Source organism: Gavia stellata, chromosome Z (assembly GCF_030936135.1).
Source record: "Gavia stellata isolate bGavSte3 chromosome Z, bGavSte3.hap2, whole genome shotgun sequence".
NCBI lineage: Eukaryota > Metazoa > Chordata > Aves > Gaviiformes > Gaviidae > Gavia > Gavia stellata.
In genome coordinates, this window is record NC_082637.1 from 50,792,628 (window position 1) to 50,819,977 (window position 27,350).

Here is a 27,350-nt window from a genome sequence, read left to right on the forward strand (position 1 = left end):
CTTACACTGTTGAGAGATAATCAGTTGAAGGTAACGGACCTACCCGTATTGTAACTTTTCAATATTCAACTCAGTGGAGAAGTGCCGAAGAACTCACTATCCACTTGAGCTCAGCAGGAGCAGAAAACAAAGCCACTTATGCCTAGGGACCATGAGATAACCTTCCAGGAAACCAGCGGGGACCAGGGCTCACTCACCCATGAGGTATTGTGGAGAAAAGCATGGCTTCACCAGGAACTGAAAGAGCTGAGCCTAAGTACTTGAGGCAGATCATAACTTCCATAAGGAAAAGTCAGCCTTTATAAGAGCATTTCTGGTACAAATCACCCTCTTGTGGAAGCAGAATTCTAATATTGCTATTAATCACGAGCACTGCAGCCATCATAACATGTCACAATAACAGAGACATTAAGTGATTAACACACCTTTTGCTAAAATGTTGTTCCTTTAGAACTATTTCAACATCACTAGAAAGTAACTTTAAAAACTGCCCCACTGGTATTCACTTTGTAATAATATTCAAACTGTTGATTTCAAAGAAGGGGCTCAAATTGCTACGATATGACTGTATCTTCTCCTGAGAAAAGGAATGGAGAGACCACTGTGACAGCAAAATTATTTTCTGAGATCAAAACTACTAGTTAAAGGCACGAACCTACACAGTCTTATGCCACAGTATTTAAAGTTATTAGATTTTTTTAAACAGACATTCACAGAAGCTACTTAATCAGCGCTTATTAGAAAAACAGCAACAGCTCAATAACCAGAGTGTATATCAAAGTTATGAAACAGAAACCCGTCAGCATAGACTTAATATTTTTTTCTCCTATTAACATAATTATTTCCTACTCAGTAAAAATGAAAATGACATGTTAGCATTTCAAAAACACGAGAAAATGACCCTCTAGGCTTTATATGACTATCAAAACAAGCACCGGTACTTTATTTGCAAATTATCGTGCATGAAATGATCGACTCAGCGAGTTTACCAGTCAACAAAGTGTGTGCTCTACCAGTTATAATCAATTTACATGTAATGATATGTCTAAATATGAATTTAAATGAGTTCTTGTCATTTCATGTTGATCAGCTGCTTTATCATCATAGATATGGACAGTGACCGTAGTTAATGTTGCAGAAACAGCAGAGCATGCACAAGTTTCGTGAGCCAATGGTAACCAAACATGAATAATTTTTTTTTTATATAGAAAGACAGCCTCTGACTGCTAAGCCATGTTTATTTTCCAGTCAAGTTAACAAAAATACTTTCTAAGAGGTTATTTCCAGGCATTTGCTGTATATGCCATGTCCACAACAAATATACAGTATGAATCACAACAGTTTTCTCACCTCGTAACCTACTGAATTTCTCTTTCAATGTATGAAAAGAACCCTGAGGCCGCCACAGAATAAAGAACATTTCAGTAACATCCCCATTTTATATAAATATACATTATTAGGATCTGCAAAAGGAGATCAAGAGAATTCTAGTTTCTTTAACAGTGCATTAGTTGCATCCCTGCACAACAATCTTTAATACAATCATCAAAAATTTAAAATAACTGGGGCAAGTGACATAAAGTTCTTTCACAGCAGACAGTGCTGATCAGACAATATGTTGGAAGAACGCAAGACAAAGCCAGGTTTAACATACAAAAATGCATAATCTAAGGCTGCCCTCGAAAATATCTTCATTTAATATAATTAAATAAATATAACGTCAGTTGACTCCATCAACAGGATGCCATTATATGCTAAAGTTAATTTCATTTTACTTAGAATAGTGTAAGTCAGATAAATAAAGCCTAACGTTTTCCAAACAATAATCCTTCCCATTTCCCTTAGCTTTATTAATAACATACATATTCAGGTAGAATACTCAAATATAATTTTTACTGGTATACAGAATCTTTTTAATGCATATTTGGTACAATTTCTTATTTTTGGTGTTCACTAGTCGCTTTTGTCTTGATAAAATGATACAGCAGATTTACACTTAACATCACATACAGGTTTTGCCTATATAAAGAATTTACAGAGCTTTTTCAATTGTGGAATGGTATGTTTCATACACATGAAATTTTAAAAATGCTGCATGAACCTGTGACCTTGCCAATACACAGATCAACCTTCAGAAACTGTAAGGAGCATGAGCTGACACACATTTCTATCTGGGCTCAGTACAAGTATGGACACATTCAAAATGTTGTAACATCAGTATGATTTGCTTTTACTTTGGTGGTTGTGATATTCCAGGTGAAGATGCAAAGTGCACCTTAATGGTCCTCACAGCAGTACTTTTATCCCACTGTATTTTAAAGGCATCAGCTTCTTTTATTCTCCCTTGTAGTGAGGAGGTCTCTTCTCCTTAAATGCAAGAAGACCTTCAATTCTATCTTTTGTTGGAATAGTCTGCAATGAGCAGAGCAACAATTCATTATTGACACCAAAAACAATAACAATAAAAATATTTTCATACAAATCTCAGTTCTTCAATGCATCCAACATGCAACAGATAACACAACAGAAAAATGAAAACTAAAATGTCTAGTCAGATACAGGAAAGTACCAGACACTTCAAAGGCACAATATAAGGCTGAGAAACAATTTGGGAGAAGGAGTATCTTTTCTCCAAACAGATGACTGTGAGAAACTCTTTAGGGTTTGTTTTTGAGTTTTTGGTGGGTTTTTTGGGGGGGCGTGTGGGGGTAGGTTATTACTCAGATCACTGTATGTTTTACACAAGAATCTAATGCTGATGCTTCTGTTTCCATGATCAAACCAAGAACATAGAAACTCAAATACATCACTCACATGTTTCGGTGGCAAAGAGGTTTCTCTCGATTTTTTGTTGGTTAGCACATATGCCATTAGTGGCACATGTTAGCGAAGTGCCCTTCATGTTATTTCATGTTAAACCAAAACAAAGCAAAAGCAAGGCAGTTCTTGGACGAGATGCACAGCAGTGTATGACTGACTAGGTATATGCCTGGTAGTGCTTCATTACCTTCACCCTGACAGTCTTGGCAAGGAGATGTTTTTATCCTAAATTACACCTCCTTCCTTAAGTTCCTTACAAAAACAGAGTAAGTAGAAGGAAGGTCTAAATACAATGCCAAAATATTTGTAGAAGAAATCAGAGAGCAATTTCTAGCTGAATTTCTGCATGTTTCATAACAGGCACCAACAAAGCCTGTTTTCTGGGTTTTTTCGTGTAATCATAGTTACATACCTGAGCATAACAAGCTTCTTCAATTGCTAAACCTGTGACTAAGTCGACCTGAGGAAAAGAATACAATGTTTTTTAAAAGTGTATTTTTGTATATTTATTATATATTATTTCCTGACAGCTAACTTAAAAACTGTGTTTCTCTATGCCGCATACTAAAACACTTCTGCAAAGTTCTTCTACACTACTTTAACATAGAAATGCTACACTGCCATGTGGTGAGAGTGGTTAGTATTTCTGTAACACTTTCCATATTTGGCGATACAATTAGTATATAATATACTGTCAAAACAATGTATGTTCTTCACTACAAATCATCTGGACTAAAAACCATTAGCTACTTGCACATTTGTAATAATTTCATTCACTACAGGGGAAAAGATTTCATGTACTGCATGATTATTTAAAAATTGTTCTGAAACAAGTTATCTTGAAAATGTCATAGAAGAACATGATGCCATACGACAAAATAAATATAAATTCAAGTTTAAAGGGATTTAAAATAAAAAAAGAGGCCAGTGGCCATCCTGCATTATCATCTAGTTTTAATAACATTTTTTTCTTTGCGAACTAGTCTCAACGGCTGAAAAGACTGAATCTTTCCCCTGCTACTTCTCTGTCTTAAGCACCAGTTGCTGAAGAACTTACCAGCTCTCCACATGGCCACTAAAAGGACTGTGGCTATGCACCACCAGCAGTTTGTCAAGGGGAGATAAGCTATAGATAGATTACCAAAGCAAGCCATGAAATCTCTACCGTGGAAGGTTTGTAACAACAGCTTGAATGAACATGTGGCTTGATTGGTTTTGATACAGTAGATCTTGTCTTGGGGCCTCAAGATTGAACTAGATGATCATTCAGAGTCCTTCTAACCCTACTGTCCCTAGTTCTATAAACATAATGATTTTTACCTTTCAGTCCACTATACCTGGTAGCCAGATAATTTAGCTTGTAGCATTTTGAACCTTGGGTACCACTGAAATAAATCTTGAATACTATCATTACTTGCTGTGGAAAGCTAACGAACATACTCTGCATAACAGCATCTGAGTTTGGTTATCAGGCCAAAATTTAGTGGTGGTACGCTTTGCTGAACTCAATTATATCACTGCTTGCTTTTGAGACTTTAAGAAAAAAATGACCATTCTTAAATTCATCTTCTTGGATTCAGATGTTGCATGCAGTGTGATCCCTTTTCCCTTGTCCCAGGTTGAGCTATAAGGTGCCCTGGTGCAAAGCTTATGCATGTGCTTAACTTTAAATATGAATATCCTGCTGAGCTCAGCAAGATGATTCACAAGCCTAAAGTAAAACACATGTTCAGACGTGTTCAGGGCTGGATTTTAACGAGCTTTAGAGCTAGGTCAATAGTGTTCAAGAAGGAGTGGCAATCAGAATCAAATATGAAATCAGACTCCAGATATAATTTTAACACTAACCTCTATTAAACGATTAAAAATAAATAACATGCCTTTTGGCCTTTAACTTTATTAGTTACTGAACACTGCGAGCATTGACAGACTTGACAGAGTACGACTTTGAGGTTTTTTTCCACCCAGCATTTGAAATACAACTGTTCATAGTAGTTTATGTTTACTTTCTAGTATTAATAATTAGCAGAGTGCATTACTCCTGGATAGACACGAGGTTACTAAGCCTCGTTATGGAAATCAGCATCAACTTTTATGTCTCAGGAGTCTGAGACATAAAAAAAAAGCATTCCATCTTCTAAAAAGTTTTGAGCAAATGGATTCTGAAAGACTACACACTGAGAAACTAAAAAACAGTTCTAGAAAAAAATATCACCACAGTAGACCTGTTGCCAGCCTGACTTCTGATTACTCTTATGGAAAGTACAGATCCTTACCTCCATTCCCTGATTGATGGCCAGTTTTGCAACTCTCATTGCTACTGGTCCCTAAAATGAAAGAAAAAGCTTATTTATGTATCATCAAAATCGACAAGAATATGCAGTGAAGAGTCTGCATATCAATGTTCTTATACTGGGACCTTCTAGACTTTGGACTTCCATTGAATTTACTGTAAATAGGTCAAATATCCTGAATTACATCACTATAATAGACACTTGCTTCCAAACTGATAGTTTCAGTATTGAGAAAAAGTGAAAGTATACTGTTTTCAAAAGAACCTAATTAAAGCAGTGTGTTTGGTTTAGTTTCAAAGTTGCTGAGCATGTCAACTTTTGTCAAGCTTGCTCAATTCCCTTCAAAACAAGGCTCAGAATGGCCACCTTAAAAGACATCATTATAGGCCTTTGCAAGGTCAATCTTATGTCCCTATTATCACACAATGGAGACACATGAAAAGATGTGATAATGAAATAAAATGAACTGATGCAGCTTCAAACCCTAAATACGCTACTGCAAAGCCTGCACTGGTGAAGTGATGACACTCTTCCGTGAGCAACTGAGGTCCCCAGCAAGTAGAGGGATTTCCACCCTCCTCCTCCAATGAGCTGCAGAACAGCGAGACATCTTTGGGAATCATCTCAGTCCTCTGCCCATCCATCAGCACCAGCTTCTGAATGTTTAGACATTGTTTTAGAGAAGTGGCCTGCTGCTTTGGGAAAAGCCAAATGCTTTTAAGCTGGTTCCAATGCGAAGTCATAACTACAAATCAGCCTTCCAGAATCACTCTATGTTAAACTTTCACTGTATTTTTCATGTTTGTCTTTCTATGAGGGTGTTCAAGACACAAATAACCAATGTTAAATGCCACATTTAATCTGTAACATTTTCTATTTTCAATGAAAAATTGAAATTAAGTGGTTTACTATTTTCTTCCTCTGCCTCCTATGAATTTGCTACCTGGGACCCTTCATTTGAAAAGCAGGTTCATCAAAAGCTCCAAACACACATTCCTACTCTGAACAAACAGGTTGCAGCCTATGGCAACAAGGAAACAGGTAGCAATCAGCTACACAAAGACTCCTGTAAGGGCCATACTTAAACTTCTTACTAAAATTTTCAAGTCCTAAAGCACAGGAATTCAGCAAATCCCATTTCAATTCTTTTACGAAAGACAGAGATAGGACGTCACTTAGAACGAATGATAATGAAAGCATGATTCTTTGATCAAGCTTATACACAAAGGACAGAAAGCAAACTTTCCACTAGTAAATGGGTTTTCCTTTAATATTGAAATTACATTTAGCTGTGTATTTTTAAAACAGAAATTACACTGACATACATCCACTTTCATATAGACCTTTTTGCCTCTCTTCTGAAGTGTTCAACAGCAACAGAATAACGTATTGAGATAATTGCTTTACTAAAAAAAACCCCACTTACACTGTTTTTTTGTTTAAAACTTGAAAGCCAAAATACGCAATACAAATACAGACCATACCATGAATATATGAGGATTGACAGAGTTTTTTTGCTTCACTATGTAATAATTACCAAATAACACCACTCAATATATGAGACAGAAAACTTTTGATCACTCTCCACAGAACTAGAATGGCTTTTTAATACATAATGTCACAACAATTCTTCTTAATACAGTTGGTTCTTTTTCAGTTTTAATGTTTGATAAAAACTAAAAACCAAAATAATTTGTTTTACCTGAGGTAAAAATTCTTTTGCCAGAGCTAATGCTCTTCTGTATGCAGCATCCCCTGCTTCATTCTGTTCTACCACATGGCTAATCAATCCTATTGATTTTGCTTCCTCACCATCTACAATACGTGCAGAGAAGATTAGTTCTTTTGCCAAAGACACTCCAATTGTGCGAGGTAATCTCTGCGTTCCCCCTAAAGTTTGGAAAAAGAGAAAATGCAAGTATTAGTTTCCTATCCATTTATACCACAAACGTAGATGCCTTGTTAAGTTCAAATATTTTCATTTTTAACTCCATAAACAATTATATGAATATATAGAAATTAAACTATCATACAATGGCATTCCTAAATACCTTCTTCAGTTTTGAAACGACATCTAAAATGAAATCAATTGCTCTTTCTTAGAAAGACATGTTAATAACTGAAAAGAGGTGATATTAATAGAGATTCTGTTCAATTACAGACAAGTTACCTTACTCATATCAGCCCAAAGCTGAAGGAAAACTACTTGCCAGTAATTACCATATCAAAAAACTCCACTTTTTAACAATCTGTATATTTTTGTGATATTCATCACCACAATATGAACACTTTTGAAGAACTATACTAAAAAAGAACATATACTGTAACAAGACTGTAGTCCATGCTAAAATTTGCATATGTCAGGGATAATAAAAATTTGTATGTAAACTAAACTAAAACCGCTAGACAAAGTCTTTAAAAAGCCATGGGTTTGTCTCTTCTTACTTCCATACTATCGTTGAAATCTTAAAGCTTGATTACATAAACTAGGGAAGGACAATGGCAGGTGTGGATCAGCAGAGAAAGGCACCTCACTTTAGTTAGCTTTTCTTACTACATTAAAAACTTCTTTGGCAGATCAGCATTTTCAGAAGGTTGATAAGCAGTAACTACATTAACCAAACATGAGAAGATTGCTTAGCTGGACTAACAATTAACTTGACAAACAACAAGAATGTGGGAATAATCATTATCAAAACTGACAAAGTGGAGTCAAATCACAGAAACAGATGTTTGTATGAATTAAAATTAAAAGAGCAGAAATGGCCTTTATCCAGGAGAAAGAATTTTAAAAATATACAAGGTCTACCATTTTGACATGGATCTGAAACAAATATTCAATTTATACAGACAGTCTGTAAAGAAAAATTTCTTTGCAAATAGCTATTTCTGCAAGAGCATGCTAATCTATTCAAATATAAATATATGTATATATGCAAAAGGAATATTTATAGGAGGTGTTCAAAGGCAGGTGGGACAACACTGCATAAATGTGTGTTTAACAAATATAGAATAGATTAATTTCCACAAGATAATGGTGGACTAAGCCAGTACTTTATTGAAGCCAGTTAGTTTTCTTACGGATGTTTCCTGAAAATACTTTAAATACATCCCTGGGACAAATAAACTGACTGGAAACAAAAAAAAAGTTTTTGTGATTCAATGATTCAGCTTGCAACTATTGTTCTTTATGAATCACAAGCTTCAGTACTACTGTATTGCTTTCCATAAAAACAGACCTGCCTTTGAACACATTACATCATAGAAAAATGCAGAAGGTTTGGGAGATTTCTGCCTTATGCCTTTCTAGAATACTACAAAATCATGAACTGTAACAACACCTGAGATATATATTTTCTGGGCTGAAACTGGAGGAATTAAAAAAATGCTTACACTCATAACAGTTAAAATAAAATTTGTAGAACAACATCATCAGTAAATATAAATAACGTGATATTCTCTATGGTCCTACCTATCTGAGAGGATTTTAGGAAGGCTGTCCTAATGGTCAAGAGGAACAGGCAAGAGTAAGAGGAACTCCTGTTCAAGAAATTCTGCTAATTCTGCTAGTTGTACAGCTAAGCCAGTGACAGTGCTAGGGAGAAAATTTTGCTAACAGCATAATTCAGAGAAAGCCCCTAGTCTAGGGTATTTTTATGAAAGGGGTGGGGGGGTGGGGGAAACACTAAACCAAAACCCCTTGTAAAGTACTATAAACCCTGAAGCCGAAGCCTTCCTATTAGCCTTGACTGCCTCACTGGTGAGATTCACAGAGAATGACTAAAGCTGTGGCTATCAACCTTTGTATCAGAACTACATGTCATTAAAATGTAAGCTGTGTTTTCAAGAAGCTTGCTGCTTCTGATATTGAGCTGTTCCACCATCACCACAAACAAACATTTACTGTCTTTTTTGTTTTAAATACTGAACACCTCTTTTAATTTCTCAGCCAAAGAAGCTGTCACACCCTAATCAAAAACTATCCTTATACACATTTTAAGTGTACATCAGAACATAGAAAATGTCTACCCTGATTATCTTCAAGAATTGTTTAGTCATAAATTATCCCTTTCACCATAGTAATGGAATCTAGAAAAGCATCAGGTTTGGCTTTTGATTTGTCTGAATCATAAGACCTGAGACCAAATCAGGCTGAATTTACTGACTCCACATCTTCTGCTTCTTCCTTGCCTGCGATGCCTAGTATTTTTTTCTACTTAATTATCTCCCCTTCCTTTACTGTTTTATCTCTATTACTGCTTTTACCAGGAAATGTTGAAAACAAAATTTAATTGAGCAACAATATTTCATAACTTTGACCAAACAATGGATATGTTTAAGCACGAAATAGTGTTTATAGATGAAAAAAAGTTCTTGCCAGTGTCTTACACAATAATGAGTAAAGAGCAAAAAAAGCAGACTATAGTCTATGTTGTTTGGCTGCCTCCTACACTGCAAAGCCATTAAGCAGAGAAGCATATTCTTTGATTAATATTCACAGAACAGAAGCCAACAGTTCAGCGCATCAATCATATATATTCAGCAGTAGGAATAAGATATATGTACACACAAAAGCAGTAAGACCCAATTAATCACAGGCAAACAACACACCAAAATACATCCAACGCAAAAGTTACATCAACTTATAAAGAAAAGACAGAGAGTATGCTGCAGATAGATGTTCTGTTTTGGTAATACACAAAGAACATACAATGCCTGCCAACTACAATCAGAGCTAAAGGAAGTAACACCCAGTCTTCAAAGACGTGACTTAACCAAGGCATTTCATCTTAATGTACAGCAGAATTTGATGGAAGAATAGTTGTTTCATCTTCACAAATTTAATGACCTGTTATTTCAAGGACTAGTGGTATTACTATGTTGATAAAAGTATTTCACATACAGTTGCAATGTACATGCCTTCTTATCTGAGATGGCATATATTCAATGTTGTAATAATTGTAAACAGCAGTTTTAGATGATACTCTAGTTCATGTGAAAAGACATAGTAAATACAAGACTGCCAAGTTCTGGTATGAAAATTGTTAAACAGTATTTTTTTTCTTTAACAAATAGTTGATTTTGTATGAATATTTATTTACTGTCCGTAATTCACCAATTACAAAATACGTACACAACTGGTTTGGATTAAAGGAATTACGTGATAAATTCCCAAGAGTATATCCAACAAGATGAAGCAACTAGCTTACTGGAAATAGATTCATCATTCTGGCAGAGAATATCTACAGTCAGTAGTTTGTCATAGCTGAAGACTCTGTCAAAACGTATTGGAAAAAATCCTGTTCTGACAAAAAATCCAAACCTTAATTCAGTAACAATCCTGTTTATTAAGTCAAGTAAAAATGAGTCTTTCTATCCTATGCTTTCTACCAGGAGCTTTGTTTGATTTGTGTTGGATAGATTTAACTGACAGGTTTCTAGATTACTTTTTTTGAAGACTACTGTGCATTTCTAATGTTTTATTAATAATCAATGGTGAAACCCAAGTCTGCCAGCCACAAACTTTCTAATTATTCAAGTCAGTCACAAAATGGCTCAAATGTATCCTTGTGATTCTTTTTCAGAAAGCTGTAAGGAGTAGATATTTCTCCTTTCCATTGAAACTCAGAGAAACAAGGAATGCAGAAATCTGCTGTTCATAACACCGAATCCTTAACCGTATGAGCCCATAAATAAACTAATATGGATAAAATTATTATTTTAATGTAATACTTTTCAGTCATGTAAGTCATATTTTAAAAGTCTGTGTAACAAACATATTTTCCACTTTTAAAGTACCTGCCATCCATTGCTAAGTTAAGCAATTTTCAAAATATGAAACATTCTTAAAAGCCTGAACACTCTACCAAGACAATATTTAACACCAAGTTTCCAACAGATTATTTCCCAGATCAGGCCTTGATCCTGTACATGTAACTTAAATCCAGGTCTAAACCTTTATGGGCTCAGACATCCCAAATCCTTTCACAGAAGGAAACATGAAGAGCCCTTCACCGGCACAAACTGGATAACTGACTAACAACCAAAACTAGTTTAGACCAGGAAAGACATCAACAAAGATGCAAGTGACAGGGTGCAAACGGGCTAGAGAAGAAAAGAAACAAAACATTATCTCTGCAAGGGGAAAAAAGCGCTGAGCTGATGAAGAGCAGGTGGTAGGCGAGGCTGCTCTCACGTCTGGCCATATAAGTCATTTGGAAGAAGACCGGAGACTTGAGCAAAGCCTGAAGCAGTGGCCTGAGTCTGACTCAGAGGCTGCCCCGGGGTCTATGACAACTGAGAAGTTGTTTGAGCAAGATGTTGTAGTAGGCTGCCAAAAGGGCTCATGGAAGTCTGGCTTGCCAGTCAAGCCGAAGAAAGCCCTGCAGGAATGTCAGACACAACCCTACCTGAGGTCGAAGAGGCAGGATGACCTGCTACCTACACCAGCCTGGCAGTGGCAAACCCCAGCTCCAAAACTGCCAACTTAATTTGCAAATCAGTCCTTAATTTTCACAGTCCGTTTTATTCATATGCATCTGTGGATTGGTTAATTTAAAAACCTATCCGAAAAACACCTAGACTATACCAAACCGCCATGTGTGGGTGGCTTGAAGGCAGCAGCTTGAATCAGAAGAATGTAGTACTTGGCTTGAAGATGTACGAACACTTCCAATGCATGAAAGAAAGTGTAAATACACTTTCAGAATTCACTAGCAGTTCAATAATCACAGCTTTTGTGCAGAAATATTAAATTGTCAGGTAATTTAGAAAAACTAATTTATTTTCAAAATAAGTAATCCTCTTGTAGATTGAGAAAGATAGAAGTTGGTTTCCCAGTAGATGGCTGCACACATGAAATGAATGGAACCAAAAATGCATCTGGAATCTGATTTTTAGAAAATGGACTCCACTTCAAAAGAGATTCTGCATCTGGTGTAAGGAGCTTACTCCACATTTCCCTCGCAAGCGTGGTACAACCAACTGCACGGACTCCACTGTCAGACTAAACACCACTTGACAAGCACAGATCTGCATTATCCCCCCTGGACTCCCAGGGTATTAGCAATGGACACACCCATGGACTCTCCGGGTATTAGCAATGCACACACTGACAATCTGCCTTATTCTTTTTTAAACTGATGTTATTTGAGGAATAAAAGAGAAATGCCTAGGGCCGTTAATCTACTTATTAACTTTTACTTAAATGTAAACAAATGCAACAAGCATGAGCACACACAAATATTTGGTAAGCCATGTGCCTTCCTATTACTCCAGATAGGAACTTAGTCTTGTTGTCATTTGGGAATGCAATGACAGAAAGTGAACTTAAATGAAATTCAAAAGCACAACACATTAAAACATAACTCATCTTGCTGCAGATAGAAATTAATGTCCCATGAGAAGGCATTTTCCAGTTTCAAAATTACACCCACACATTTATGAAGTCATTACTCAGCTGTAACAACAGGTAGGAGGTTTAGACCAGTGCTGCTCTGTATGATCACACTTTACAAATCATGTGTAATATTAAGTAATAACTTTTATTTAACTTGTATTTTAAATAGATAATTTTATAGTCCATGTTCTTACAGTTTTGGATTGACTATGACAGCTAAAATTTGATTCATGTGAAAGTCAGGACCGAAAAAAAAGACATGAGAAAAACTACCATCATTACTTAGTGCAAGTGAGATACAGAAAAATTAATTACCACAGTAGTATCCTATTTTTATTTACATTTTGAATGAGATCGCAGTCCCATATTGGGACATTTACTTTAGTTTTACTGGACAGAACTGAAATAAAGAAACAACTAGCAAAGCAAAACCGAGCCTATTAAATCTGAAGTCTTCACTGCTTATGAGCAAGTGACTTGAATGTTTTCCTTACTTCGGTGCTCTCCTTATGGAAATCTACCATTTTAGCCTTCCACACAGCAAAGAAATCCATCACTCTGCTAACCCCCCAAACCAATTCCTATTCCTAACCCTATTCTTTCTCCCATCCTGACTACTACAAAATTAATCTGCTTTCAACAGTTCCAAAGCAATGGGTTTTTAAGAATTTACCTCTGAAGTTATTCATCCCTGAAATTCCCTGACTTGAGCAGCACTAAAGTAAGAAGAATCAGTGGCCAACAGAATGGGAGCCCAGGGGAAACAGTAAAGCCAACAATATTGTAGGACACAACCCCACCTGGTTCAGCTGTCAGATCCCAAGAAGGCAGAGTGCTCTCTCTACTGATAAATATCTCTAAAATGAACTTGTACATATGAAGTATATTTTTCTTCTTGAGTAAGATGTCCTCCCAGATGAGGCAGCCATACACGACAGCTACACTGCAGCTAGCCTAGTACCGAGGCTGTAACACAATGTCTGTAACGTTTTATAGTGCTGTGAAAACACAGACTCTACCAAAAAACTGGCCAAATCATTCAAAGCTGGCATGCATTAATCTAACAATCTGCAGTGCAAAAAGCAAACTCTTCAGTAAATTGGAACTTAATTTTGAGATACCAAGTCTAATACTCAGAAATATGCCTAACTTTTTCAGCTTGATCTGTTAGATTTTGTAGCACTATCTAGGAGTGCCAGAATGGCATTCTGTTCTTTTTAGTTCCCAGACTGATCCTCCTACTTGTTATTTTACAGTAATAGTTGATATGTGAAGAAATAATCACTGCTGTTATTAAAAATTATGTAAGTCACATGAGTAACTGAAATGTTATTTTTATTTGTGCATGTTAATTTGTATTCTGAATGTTACATTATTTGCTATTCCTTGTAAGTATATTACCTACCTGCAAGAATAATTAAAGCTTGCATTAGAAATTAACAATTAAAATAAATTCATCACAAGTGTAAATATAAACACCCATTCAGTCTATGTTATAGGATATTCTCCATGTGCTAATTTTGATCACATGGATATTTGCACGCCTAGCTTGAAACAATGAAAGAGTCTGTTTTTTCAGAGACATAAGCAGTCTTACTGACTTCAGCTTCAGGTTTTCACTCAATACCTCCGGACTGGCTATCAAAATACTAAAATCAGTGAATTGACACCTAAGAAACTGCAGTTCAAGTGATCTGAGCATACCAGGTTAGAAGCCTATGACATGGGTTGAGAGAGAAGCTCCTTTTCCAAAGCCAGGATCATCCTTTACAGGCTCTACAGAAAACTTCTTTATTCACTATACAAATATGATTCAGTCACTACTCAGCTATACTGAGAGCAGCAGATACCCTCCAGACTGTACAAAAGACCAGGTATTCAAAGACTGAAAGGTTACAAATTCAACATAACCAAAAGCAATTGGAAGAAGATCCAAATTGCTCATTTGTTCATGTCCTTATCAGGAAATCACATCTCTTTACTACTTTTGACTGACCCTTGGTTCTACATATTGCTGTTCAGTCTCAACTGAGAGAGGGTAGGTAGGACTAGGACATTGTTTTTAGTTACACTACTATTAAAAGGCCAGACAACAGATGGTACCTTTAAAATGACTCTTCTTCCCTCACTGATAAATACTATTTTGTTTAATTCACATTGTTAACATTTTGACAATCAAAGTTTTTAAAGACATTGCAGTCCAAATGCATTAAAAAGTTTCACGTTAATATGCATACGATTTTGTGTAAAGATATATAATAACTTTAAATGTATGTGGGATATATTTTCTACTAGAACAGTTCCTGTGAAACAGTGGACCTACCCCAGTAAGTGCAAATCAGTATTTTAACATTTTGTTTTTTGGGATTACTCAGATGGTTTTGCTTAACAGAAAACTATAGCTCTTCCAACACCTAGTCAATTTGCAATTCCTCAAAAAAAACCAAAGGCAAATAAATGACAGGAAATCAACATAGGAAGATATTAAATAAGTGATTATTCCCAGGCTGCAGCTGTCAGCCTGTTACAATACTAAGGAAAGGAATTACACTAAGAAAACACCTTTTATATTCCTCTCACCTGCTGCTGCGACATAGCAATACAGAAGAGAAGACACTGTTTATAGCATGCAATGCAAAACGGCTATATGCAATGTCAAGTCCTTCCCTATAGATGGAGAAGCTAGTGCTAATTAGATTCTTCTGTCACCTCATCACACACAGATGCTTTCATGGACCTTTACAGTTTTATGGATCAAAGAAATTAGATATTAATTTTATTTTCCTTACATCCTACATCCAAGTTCCAGGAAAAGAGACATTTGGGGCTATATATGCAGGAGGTAAGGAAGAAACGAATCTGTATGAGCAGCAAGAGCTAGGATAGTAGCCGGTAACACTGCACTTCTTAAAAATATTTATAAATACCTTTTAATTAACATCAGTCATTAAGAATAGTTCATAACAAATGCTAAAGATCAACAAGATAGGGAGCATCACACACTTCTCACTAGCTGGCCTCCTCCCGCTCTTCAGGCAGGACCATTCTGATGTAAGCAGACCTCACTGCTGAATCTGTTGTACTTATAGGTGTGGCTACAGCCTCGTTGCTGCTCCTAGTTCTGGATCTCTCAAGGCACTCCTACATGCAGATCCTTTGACCCTTCTCTGGCAGCAATCCACCTGCTTGATTAAAAAGCCAGTGCTAGAGCTCTCCCAAATCCACAGCAGTTTAGGAACATTTTACTGGAGTCTGGAGACTTCAAAAGCTCTATTTCTGTGTAAGTCCTTCAGAGAATACATGATGTATGAGTAAGAAACTAAAAAAAAATAAAGAAAAATTTCTTTCCTAAAGAACATTTTACCCTTGAAATCTGAAGAGAATCATGGAATATTTAGAAAATGAGTAGACATGCTGAATGAAACCCCTTGTAGACTCCATTTGCCTGCAAGGCTAGGAATTTGATGAGCAAGCATAAACCCACATCACCTTCTTGGCCTCAGTCTCTTTTCTCTTTCTTTCTCAGAAAAAATGGTATGTTTTTAACCAAATTCACATCTCTCTCTCATTTTAAGCCTAAGATGTGTTTCACCCTAAGAACTGGCAGCCCTCCCTCTTCCCTAGCCAGCCTCGGCTGTAATATTTATTCTTCTTGCAGGTGGACCACTGAAACAGCTCAGAAATTTAAAGCCTTTATCACACCTCCGTTGTTAACCCTAACCAAACAGGGCTGTATCTTACCATGCACGTATAATTTAAGACCACACAGCAAGCTGTAGGTGTTCTGTGGAGATATCCAGTGGAATACCAAAAGCAGGATAAGCTTGTGATGTGTTTGCATGGCCCTTATGCGTTTTATGTCATAAAACCTAAATATGACTTGAGACAGTCTACATTGCTGTCTCAGCCTCTCTTATCTGGTTTCTTGTTCATGCATCTCTACTTCCTTGGGGTTTTTTAAGAGCCTAAACCATCATTTCTGGTGAAACAAAATACTTTATTTAATCTGAAACAAAACATTTTGGTTTCACCACTTGATTTTTATTGATAATTTAGTTTAGCCACTGAACTGAACCTTCAATTTTTTAATAGTCCTACCTACACCAAAAAAGGTCTTATTAAAGAAAATAATTTATCCTTCTTTTCAAGTCTGCTGCTTGTACTCAAGCCATGTACTATTTCATACCAATGAGAATTTGTGGCAAAGAAACCCCTGGATGTTTGAACTGATAAAAATAAAACACAATCAATAAAAAAGAGACCATTAATGTGATGGTGATCTTAAATGCTACTCACACTGTACATGTGGAGTATCCTTGAGCAGCAGCAATTTTAATTGTTTTGCACTCATAATCTCCCAGCCCCGGTAATATGTACATCTACTCCTTACTGGTTCATAACGGGACAGAGGGTGAGGTGCACACCTGTGAGCTCAAGCTGGCAGGTTCAAAACCCACGGACAACGTCCCTCTGTTTATTAGACTAAGCACAGCCGTGATTCCCCACAATATTCTGTGTTAGATCATTTTAGCTCCCTAAATATGAGAGGAATGGTGGTTTCACGCAAACATGCTGGATGGCAAAGAGAAAACTACTTCCTTCCCAAAGAATAAAGAAACATTTTCTGCAGGTATAAACCACATATAGCTGATGCTCAAGGCACACCTAAAGGAAGACTGGGTATGGGGAGAAAGAACTCATTTAAGGAAAAAAACACTGGGAAACTGAGTGTAGGGAGTAAGCCTGCAGTTGCAGGGAGCTGGAACAGAGGGCTGTAATTGGAAGCAGAGTTTCCATTTACTCTGTGCAAAGCTCCTGAAATTCTTCTTTTTGTGGCAAGATCATCAGTTTATTTCCTAGAAACAGGATTAATGAGGGCCTCCTTTAGCTTCGTTCTTTTCTAGAAACACCTAGAAAAAATTCTTAGGACCATCCAAATTCTGTCAGGCCAGTAGATACGTTTTAACATTCTGCGTAATCAAGAAAGCCAAGAAGCTTATTATGAGGACCTCATAGTCCCAAGGTAAAAGGAGAATTTCATTCCATTCATAATGAACTAACAAATAGCCATTCCTTCTGGCAGGTATTAATGATATTAGCATATTGACCTAAAAGGTCAAAATTAAACTAACTTCCTTCATCTTCTTTTAGTTTCAGTGTAGTCATTCCTATTTTTTGATGCCCACATGCAAAATAATGTTAATAAATGCATCAGGGTAGGCCTCTGAGAGGCAGAATTCTGTATTTTTTTTGCTTAAAACACTCATGACTATGTCAAGCACATTGCACCCTATGTTCCTATTTTCTTTAGAACTTCACAAAACTTCTACAGTAAGAATTAGCTGTCAAGAGAAAACTCAGATTGACTCAGTCATCTGATTAACACTGGTTTCTCAGATCTCAAATTTGTTTTAAAATATAAAAAGCATTAATATAGCGTTGCTAGTATAAAGCTACAAAGGATTAATGGCTTTTGGGGCAATTTTTCCTATAAGCTTGTTTTCAGTTGTGTCTGAGAATCAGGGGAAAATAGTCATTCTTGGTCATAAACTGAAAATACATGATGAAAAATGGAGGTAAAGAAGGAAGGACAGGAATCTACTATTTCTGAAATTCAGAGATTTGTAATAGTTGGCTCAAATAAGTCTCCAGAGCCAGAGAGGTTCTGTGAAATAATTAAGGAAACAGTACTTCATAAATCATTTTGTCCAACTTGTTTTGTGGTGAACTAACTTATGCAGCTGTTCTTTTAAGGCAGACTACACAATTGCCATTTCATTTGTTGAATTTTCTGGAACTTGAAGAAAAATACCAGACAGACAGTGAATTCATTATGACTTTGGAAGCTATTTTTCTTTCTTACATAATACAGTCATAAATTAATATAAAATGGAACTAATTAGACTCTGCACTATTAGTCAGTAATGAAGGACCTCAAAGTAGGTAAACTATTCAATTAAAAACTGAGTTACGCTATTCATATCCATATGAAGGATATATTTTTCATTTGCTTCAAATTTAATGTTGACCATAAGTAGAATGGATTTAGTTTTTTGTATTACCTTGGCCTGACACACAGATCCTACTTACTTCAAGGTCTTCAATCCTGTGGCAGCTGAAAATGGGGCCACAGTAAATTAGAAAGCTTTGCTTCAATTTCAAAGAAGTATCAGATGTTTCATTCATCCTTTACACTAACCTTACTGAGAGTTCAGGAGGTGGTTTAGCTGTGTTTTCCAAGAAACCCATCAGTGTTCTACAGTGCCATGATGGCAACCATAGAATACAACTCAAATGTTGAAATTTGCCTTTTATACCTTACAGTAAAAATGATCCATGACTGTATTTTACATGAGAATCCTAAATTCAGTTACTGAATCTCTGGAACAAATAAGTTTGATTATCTTTTTGGCATAATGTATTGGTTTTGCTTACTCTTTTTAGTAGAAGCAAAAGACTAATATTTTTGAAATTCTGTGCCTCAAAACCCTTGAGTAATTAAATTTAATTATTTAGTAGAAATAAAAGACAAGTCTAATATTTTTGATCTTCTATGCCTCAAAACTCTTGAGTAATAATACTTGTTAAACACAAGTGTCCACTTCTAATATTCATAACTGAGCGGTTGGGGAGGGGTTGCTGTTTTAATTTATTTATTGACACAAGAAAGGCAAAAGCTTGCATGCATTAACAAAAGCATTCTTTCTACCTGTTTCCTCTCCCTTAGTAACAGCTAATAAACTTACAGCTTCCCAAATGCAAACACAGGGATTTGTTTTGATCGAACATTAACATTTTCAAATTCAAACCAACTGCCCTAGCAGTACGAAACAGGTTTAGTATTTTCAGTTAGCTCTAACACATTGCAAGCATGTCTGAGAATGAGGGAAGTGAGAAACATCAGAAACTGTTTTGCAACTTCTGTGGTCATTACTAGTCCAAGTCTGGTAACCACTATGTAAAAAGCTAAATTGTTTTTTCTAATAGCAGAAGGGTGGAACTTAAAATGATGTGTTACAGCAGATGCGGAAGTTTCTAAATTTACAAACCTGATTACACCTGTTACAATTTACAAACTACACAGGAAAAGTATCTCAGTGTATCACAACCAGACCAATGTGATTTTGTTTAAAAAGGGGAAAAAGGGAAAGGTAGAGATTAATATTTTTGTTAACCATTTAGCATTTTCTCTAGAAGTGAAGGACAATCAGGAGATGAAGGAAGCTGTTATTTGCTGGATTTTTACTTTGTTGATAAAACAAAGCTATTTATACTCCTTCACTTCACAGGAGTTTTGGAAAAAATAAACTTTTTAACATTACCACAGCATGGGTATCTCATAGATAATACTGAAATTTATTTCCGTAACACTCCTGCAAGACGAAGTATTATCACCTTCATGTACTTTTGTATAGAAAAAGGAATAATCGTGTCCCCAGAACAAGGCTGAAAAATATACAGGAAATAGGGAATGATGTTCATTTTACACATCGGGGTAACAAAATAAACAAAAGGTTGAGTACTAGCTAATTAAAGAAGAACCATCTATTCTATGGACGAGGGTATCCATGAAAAAATTTGATGATGCAATTTATCATGTGTCATAATGCAAATGTACAGAGGAGACAATTTCAGTCATGGGGCATCATAGTGACAGTCAAACTTGTTACAGTTTTTCTGATAATCATTGGAAAATGTGAATTCATCAGTAAATGAAGTATTCAATGTAAACATACTTGTTTTCATTGAGTGGAACACAGGTGGGTTTCCTCTGAAAGCAGCTCCGTTTCCTGTCGGTTCATGTGCATAACTCATTTAAGTCCACCAGACTCTTCAGTCTGAGGAAGCTTAGCCATGAGAAGCGTCCAGTCCCACAGGCTGCAGGATCGGCAAGCTTATACCTCTGTGGTAGACTGACCAAGCAAAATATGTTAGGTCTAAGACTTAAGAAGCACTAGGCTACATGGCCAGTTGGCTGAAGTATACCAAGGTCTGGCGAAAGTGGATGACCAAGGCCATTAGCCAGAGGAAAAAGCTGGCCAAGCAGCCTGGTAACTCTGCAAGATTCTCCCAACAGAGGCCCCAGGATCCCTGACCGGTAGATGAGAAGCTCCAAGGCTCCATTCAAGATGATTCCTAGGCTTTAGATGTGGAGTGGTAATCCTATGTAAGAGGTAGGCACGTTGGGTAAATAGCTGTCCAAGAGTCTAGAAACCCACAGACTTCATACAACTGATTTAATTTTTTTTCATTTGCTTCTTACTAATTCCTGCCTTAGCTTTATTTGTCAAAAAACTTCCTACTCTTTTTAGCCATACAAGCTACCATTAAGTTATCAGGTTTTTCAGTTGCCTTTATCATTCACCACAAAACAAAATGGGTTCAGTATAGTGTATACAGCTTTGTTTCCCTCCTGAAATTATTGTCCATTTTGTCTCTCCAATCTGATTTCATTATGAGACTAAGCTTCCCTTGTAGGTTCAGCAGTTTAAGTTGGAGGTTATTACTTTCCTGAGTTCTGGCAATTTATAAGAAACAGGCTGAGGCAGCACTTCACACCATACCACTCAAACTCTAGAAGTCAATATGAAACCTGTATATGGGGATCAGGTAACACGAAGAGATTCTGCAAAAGAGTAGATGTTAATTATCTCATGGCAGGAGGAGAAATAGCTAAATGCTACTTGGCTCAATTTTCTAGTACCCCCTGCAGGTTAATACAAAGGAGTAGCATTTGGCTTCAAAGTGAATGGCATATATATCCTGCCTAATTAAAATGAAAATAAGACCACAGGTCTTTTATGTTGTTATTAATATTTAATAAAATATTTCTAAGCTTCTGTGTGAAGAGAATACCAAAGGGAGTTCTGACTGTATTTCACCCATCTCCTCAATTTCAGGAAATGATAGTATCTTGTTCACATTACCATAGTACCTACTATTATTGTTGGGATTATACTTAATAGTCTTCCATGTTTTCACACTTCCTCACATCCATATTAGGTTATCCTGACCACTCAAACTCTTCTGGTCGAGAAGATAAAACGGACTGTTCATCTAATTTAGCTACTTCAAGTACAAAGCAATCTTTGTAATGTAAATTAGGGATTCAAAAACAAGTATGGAATTTTGTGAATTCTCTGCATTATGGTGTTATAGTTTTCATTTTCTATTGCATCATCTAACAATCTTGTACTTTACACTATTGTGTAATCAGTTTTCATTTCACATGCATATTAATTTCCTTTGTAAGGTAAGTAGATTATCACAGGCTTATTTTTTCTTAAATCAAATGCTAACAAAGTTAAAATCGATCTGAAAATTAATCCTTAATTTAAAGAATCTTAGCAATATGATGCGTTTGTATTTCTATTTACAGTCAGTGCTGGTAGTATCATCTTTATCAATATCACATAAAATTTCCCAATATAAAGTGCTATTTTTAATTGAGTATAATCACTTAAGTTTTTTAATTGTTCTTCCCTTTATAAGTACTGCCCAGCAAGCAATTCATATTGCTAGGCTGTTCATGTGGTGTTTTTTTTAATTCAGCCAAAGCAGTTCAGCTCTACCTAAGAATGAAACTCGTGGAAAAATGTGTTTTGCTCCTATTACACACACCCCGGGGGGAAAAAAAAGAAAAAAAGGCCTCTCTAACATCTCTGCTTTGGAACACAGAGTTAAATTTGGCTTGACATTGATAGCAATGTCTGTGGAACATGTCATTTACAATCCACACAACATATTTGGGCAGGCTTCAGTCTTTAAAAAAAATCTCATTATGAACAGCACCAGTATACATGCCCATGAAATGACAGAATATACACAATAATGCATAAAGAGCTGGCTTAAAACTTTGCAAGCTATACTGTGCAGTTTTGGGCAAGGTTGCATATAACAGCAGCTAATTTTTGAGTGCTTCACTTTTCAATCACGTTACTCCGAAATACATTTTATGTATATCTGTATAATCTCCTAGGTGTTGCCCCTGCTCCTTGTTTTTGAAGATCCATATAAGGAACCATATAAGGCACACTTTTTGAGGAACCATATAAGGTATATTACCTTCAGCTGCAAGGTACTGGATTTCTCTGCTGCTAAATGATAACAGTAAAATTTTCCTACAGTAACATCGAATACCATGGCGAATGCAGCACATGCTGCAGTCGGGACTGCTGAAAACAGACTTGTAGGATGCCTGTACGGGACCATTCTGAAATATTAGACTGATTTATATTGAAGTAAGAAAGTTGAATTTCAAGATGAATTAAAATAAATCAAGTTAAGTCCATTTTAACTTAGAACTATTTGTGTCCACACAGGAATTAGCACAGCTTAAGTAATACTTTAAACAAATAAATTTTAAAACAACCCCCCTCTTCCACCACAGATAAGCCTTTAAAAAACACTGGCTCCATTCCCAGCCTTTCGGGACTGTGTTTTAGTGGGCACAGTGATTTCTGGTATGTCTCTATCCAAACATCATTTTTTATGTACCATCTGTCCATCTGGACACTCAAACTGTGCCCTGCCCTTTTTCCCATTTGCTCATTGACTGGTCAGCCTCAGTCCCTCCCCAGCATTATGGCTCCTCAGCAGGCTTTTCTCGCTTCCTCCTCAGCTACTGGTTCCTTAGCACTTTGTCCTTTCAGTTCCAGGATCACCTACCATTTTTTTCCACCTAAACAACTAATGCAACTCCTCCCAAATCCCCATTTCTTCTCCAGTTCTGCTTCCTTCTGAAGTCCAGTTTCCTGCTAAACAAGTCTTGAGCTCTGTCTTCCTTCCTCATGCTCCCTATGAGCCATCAATCTCTGCAAGGTGCTGGGGTACTCCGCAGCTGGCAATACGCTGTGATGTGGTGGGCACTGCAGCAGGGTCGCCAAAAGCACAGGAAAAGGCCTAAGATTTCTGCCTTTCAGCCTCTCAATACAAGGAAAATACTACTCAGGCCTGAATAGAAGCAAACAAATGTCATTAGGAAGTTCCAGAAAAATCTATAAACAGCATGTGGAAGACTCAATAGATTTTTTTGCCTCAGTCTTCAGTAGCAACCTCTCTTCCCAAACCTCTCGAGTGGATGGACCTCAAGACAGGGACTGGGGGAGCAAAGTCCCTCCCACTGTAAGAGAAGATCAGGTTTGTGACCACCTGAGGAACCTGAACATACATAAGCCTGTGGGACCCGATGAGATGCATCCCAGAGTCCTGAAGGAACTGGCTGATGTAGTTGCCAAGCCACTGTCCATGATATTTGAAAAGTCATGGCAGTCAAGTGAAGTCCCTAGTGACTGGAAAGAGGGAAACATGGCACCCATTTTTTAAAAGGGTAGAAAGAAGCAGCCTGGGAACTACCAACCTGTCAGCCTCACCTCTGTGCCTGGGAAGATCATGGAACAGATCCTCCTAGAAGCTATGTGAAGGCACACAGAGGACAGGCAGGTGATTTAAGACAGCCAGCATGGCTTCACCAAGGGCAAGTCTTGTCTGAGCAACCTAGTGGTCTTCTACGGTGGAGTGGCTACATCAGTGGACAAGGGAAGAGCTACAGATGTCGTCTATCTGGACTTCTTTAAGGCCTTTGACACAGTTCCCCACAACATCCTTCTCTCTAAATTGGAGAGATACGGATTTGATGGATGGTCTGTTTGGTGGATGAGGAATCGGTTGTACCCGCACCCGAGGGTACTGGTGAATGGCTCAATTTCTAGATGGAGATCAGTGACAAGTGGTGGCCCTCAGGGGTCCGTATTGGGACCAGTACTGTTTAATATCTTCATCAGTGACACAGACAGTGGGATTGAGTGCAACCTCAGCAAGTTCGCTGACAACACCAAGCTGAGAGGTGCATCTGATATGCCTGAGGGAAGGGATGCCATCCAGAGGGACCTGGACTAGCTTGACAAGTGGGCCAATGTGAACCTCATGAAGCTCAACAAGGCCAAGTGCAAGGTCCTGCATCTGGGTCACGGCAACCCCTGGTATCAATAGCTGGGGATGAAGGGATTGAGAGCAGCCCAGCAGAGAAGGACTTGGGGGTACTGGTGGATGAAAAGCTGGATGTGAGTTGACAATGTGCACTCGCAGCCCAGAAAGCCATCCATTTCCTGGGCTGCATCAAAAGAAGTGTGGCTAGCAGGTTAAGGGAGATGATTCTGATGCTCTACTCCGCTCTGGTTGAGACCCAACTTGGAGTACTGCATCCAGCTCCGGAGCCCTCAGCACAGGAAAGACATGGACCTGTTAGAGCAGGTCCAGAGGAGGACCACAAAAATGATCAGAGGGATGGAACACCTCCCCTATGAAGAAAGGCTGAGAGAGTTGGCGTTGTTCAGCCTGGAGAAGAGAAGGCTCCAGGAAGACCTTATTGTGGCCTTTCAATACTCAAAGGGGGCTTATATGAAAGATGGGGACAGACATTTCAGTAGGGCCTGTTGCAATACGACAAGGGGTAATGGTTTTAAACTAAAAGAGGGTAGGTAGATTTAGACTAGATATAAGAAAAAGATTTTTTACAATGAGGGTGGTGAGACACTGGAACAGGTTGTCCAGGTTATTGATGCCCCATCATTGGGAGTGTTCAAGGCTGGATGGGGCTCTGAGCAACGTGATGTAGTTGAAGCTGTCCCTGCTTATTACAGGGGAGCTGGACTAAATGACTTTTAAAGGTCCCTTCCAACCCAAACTATTCTATGATTCCAAGGATAATGCTTAGTCAAATTCTGGATACCAAAAGAGATCTCCTTAAACATAGGGTCCTCTGTAAAGTCCTGCAACCTTCCCAGACCAAAAAAGTGGTGGGTTGTTTTTTTGTTTTTAAATAGCCCACATTCCCACTTAAATTCCCACTCTTGATTGACAGCTGGCTGAATATGAGCCAGCAGTGTGCCCAGGTGGCCAAGAAGGCCAACGGCATCCTGGCCTGTATCAGAAACAGTGTGGCCAGCAGGAGTAGGAAAGTGATCGTGCCCCTGTACTCAGCACTGGTGAGGCCACACCTCAAATACTGTGTTCAGCTTTGGGCCCCTCACTACAAGAAGGACATTGAGGTGCTGGAGTGTGTCCAGAGAAGGGCAACAAAGCTGGTGAGGGGTCTGGAACACAAGTCTTATGAGGAGCGGCTCAGGGAACGGGGGTTGTTCAGTCTGGAGAAGAGGAGGCTGAGGGGAGACCTTATTGCTCTCGACCACTACCTGAAAGGGGGTTGCAGAGAGGTGGGTGCTGGTTTCTTCTCCCAAGTGACAAGTGACAGGACAAGAGGAAATGGCTGCAAGTTGCGCCAGGGTAGGTTTAGACTGGATATTAGGAAAAATTTCTTTACTGAGAGAGTGGTGAAACACTGGAACAGGCTGCCCAGGGAAGTGGTGGAGTCACCGTAACTGGAGGTGTTCAAGGAGCGTGTGGATGTGGCATTGTGGGATGTAGCTTGATGGGCATGGAGCTGCGTGGTGTTGGGTGGGTTGGTTTTTGGTGTGTTGTGGTTTGTTGTTGTTGCGTGGTGTGGTTTGTTGTTTTTTTGTTGTTGTTGTTGGTTTTTTTTTTTTTTTTTTAATTGGTTGGACTTGATGATCTTACAGGTCTTTTCCAACCTTAGTGATTCTGTGATTCTGTGATTCTGTGAACGTGTGGATGTGGCACTTCGGGTCATGGTTTAGTGGGCATGGTGGTGTTGGGTTGATGGTTGGACTTGATCTTACATGTCTTTTCCGACCTTAGTGATTCTGTGATTCTGTAAAGTTGTCCTGAGAAAGTCACTTAGCATTAAAAATTTCATCCCAAATGACTGGAACTTGTCAGTTGTATAAACCCATCCAAGACCCTTGACTAAAGAATTCTTATGCAGTGTGTATCTTCTTGGGAAGCCTCAGAGAAACAAGAGCTTTCACAAGCAGATACCAGCACTATGCACTGAATGCAGATAGTCATATATATATACATATATATATATATAAAAAAAGTACAGAGATGTGTAGGTATGTATAAGTATAGTCACTCACAGCACTGGATCTCTGCATTTACTTAATAGAAATACTGATCAGCGCAAGTTTTCCCATAATGTTATTTACATCTTTCCAGGCCTGAACATGAAACAGCCTGCACAACGTACACTATTTAGGAATACCATTTCATGTGTTTGAAGGCGTTAAAGCGATTGAAGAAGAGATGACTAATTCAGTACAGTTTTTTTCTATAATACTGTTCAACAGATGTTAAAACCATGGCACACAGGTGTAACTTTCAGATGAACAGAAGGGGTACAAACAAAGATCTAAGAATACATCTTTCATTAAGAATAAAAAGCAGTTACCTAGCAGTTTGGTAGGCAACGTGAAATCTGCCTCACTGCAGAGGACCTGCAGCAGGGATTCTTTTCCCATTAAACTGCAGTTAAAACCCTTAAGCCATTTTTAAGCACCGTATTAAATGAAGCCCCGGATACATATAGCCCTGGCAGATTTTAAATGCTGAACTGTACGACAATCCTGGTCACAGGCATCATACATATTCGGTTTTGCACATGTGCAGCAAAGCCAGTGCCTCAGGACCAGTGCATTTTCACAGTAGAGTTAGTATGGTCACGTCCAATGAATCCAGCACAGCTGGTGCTGGACCAAATATTCATGTACAATTTAGCCACTTGTATGCAGTAGCCACTTTTCTAGAAGTTGAACAACCTCAGTTATCAAGCCTCTGAAAACTATTCAGATGCCAGAAAAACACAGGAAAAGCCATGCTCCATACACTTCTGTGTAAGGTCAGGTTCTACAGCCTGTAATACACAACATTATCTACAGAAAATACCTGTTAACCCTAGCTGTATTACAATGAAAGCCACT

At 37.7% G+C, this 27,350-nt stretch overlaps 1 protein-coding gene across 1 annotated transcript in view; it reads right to left on the bottom strand.

Annotated features, from left to right (window-relative positions):
• Window positions 1-720: 720 nt before the first annotated feature.
• AUH (AU RNA binding methylglutaconyl-CoA hydratase) overlaps window positions 721-27,350 on the bottom strand; it is a 106,896-nt gene continuing 80,266 nt past the window's right edge. The window contains exons 6-8 of the mRNA XM_059833591.1: window positions 6,817-7,004; window positions 5,097-5,147; window positions 721-2,412 (exon numbers count right to left, since the gene is read on the bottom strand). Coding sequence (XP_059689574.1) covers window positions 2,335-2,412; window positions 5,097-5,147; window positions 6,817-7,004 — 317 coding nt within the window. The 3' untranslated portion in view covers window positions 721-2,334. The remainder of the gene's footprint in view (window positions 2,413-5,096; window positions 5,148-6,816; window positions 7,005-27,350) is intronic.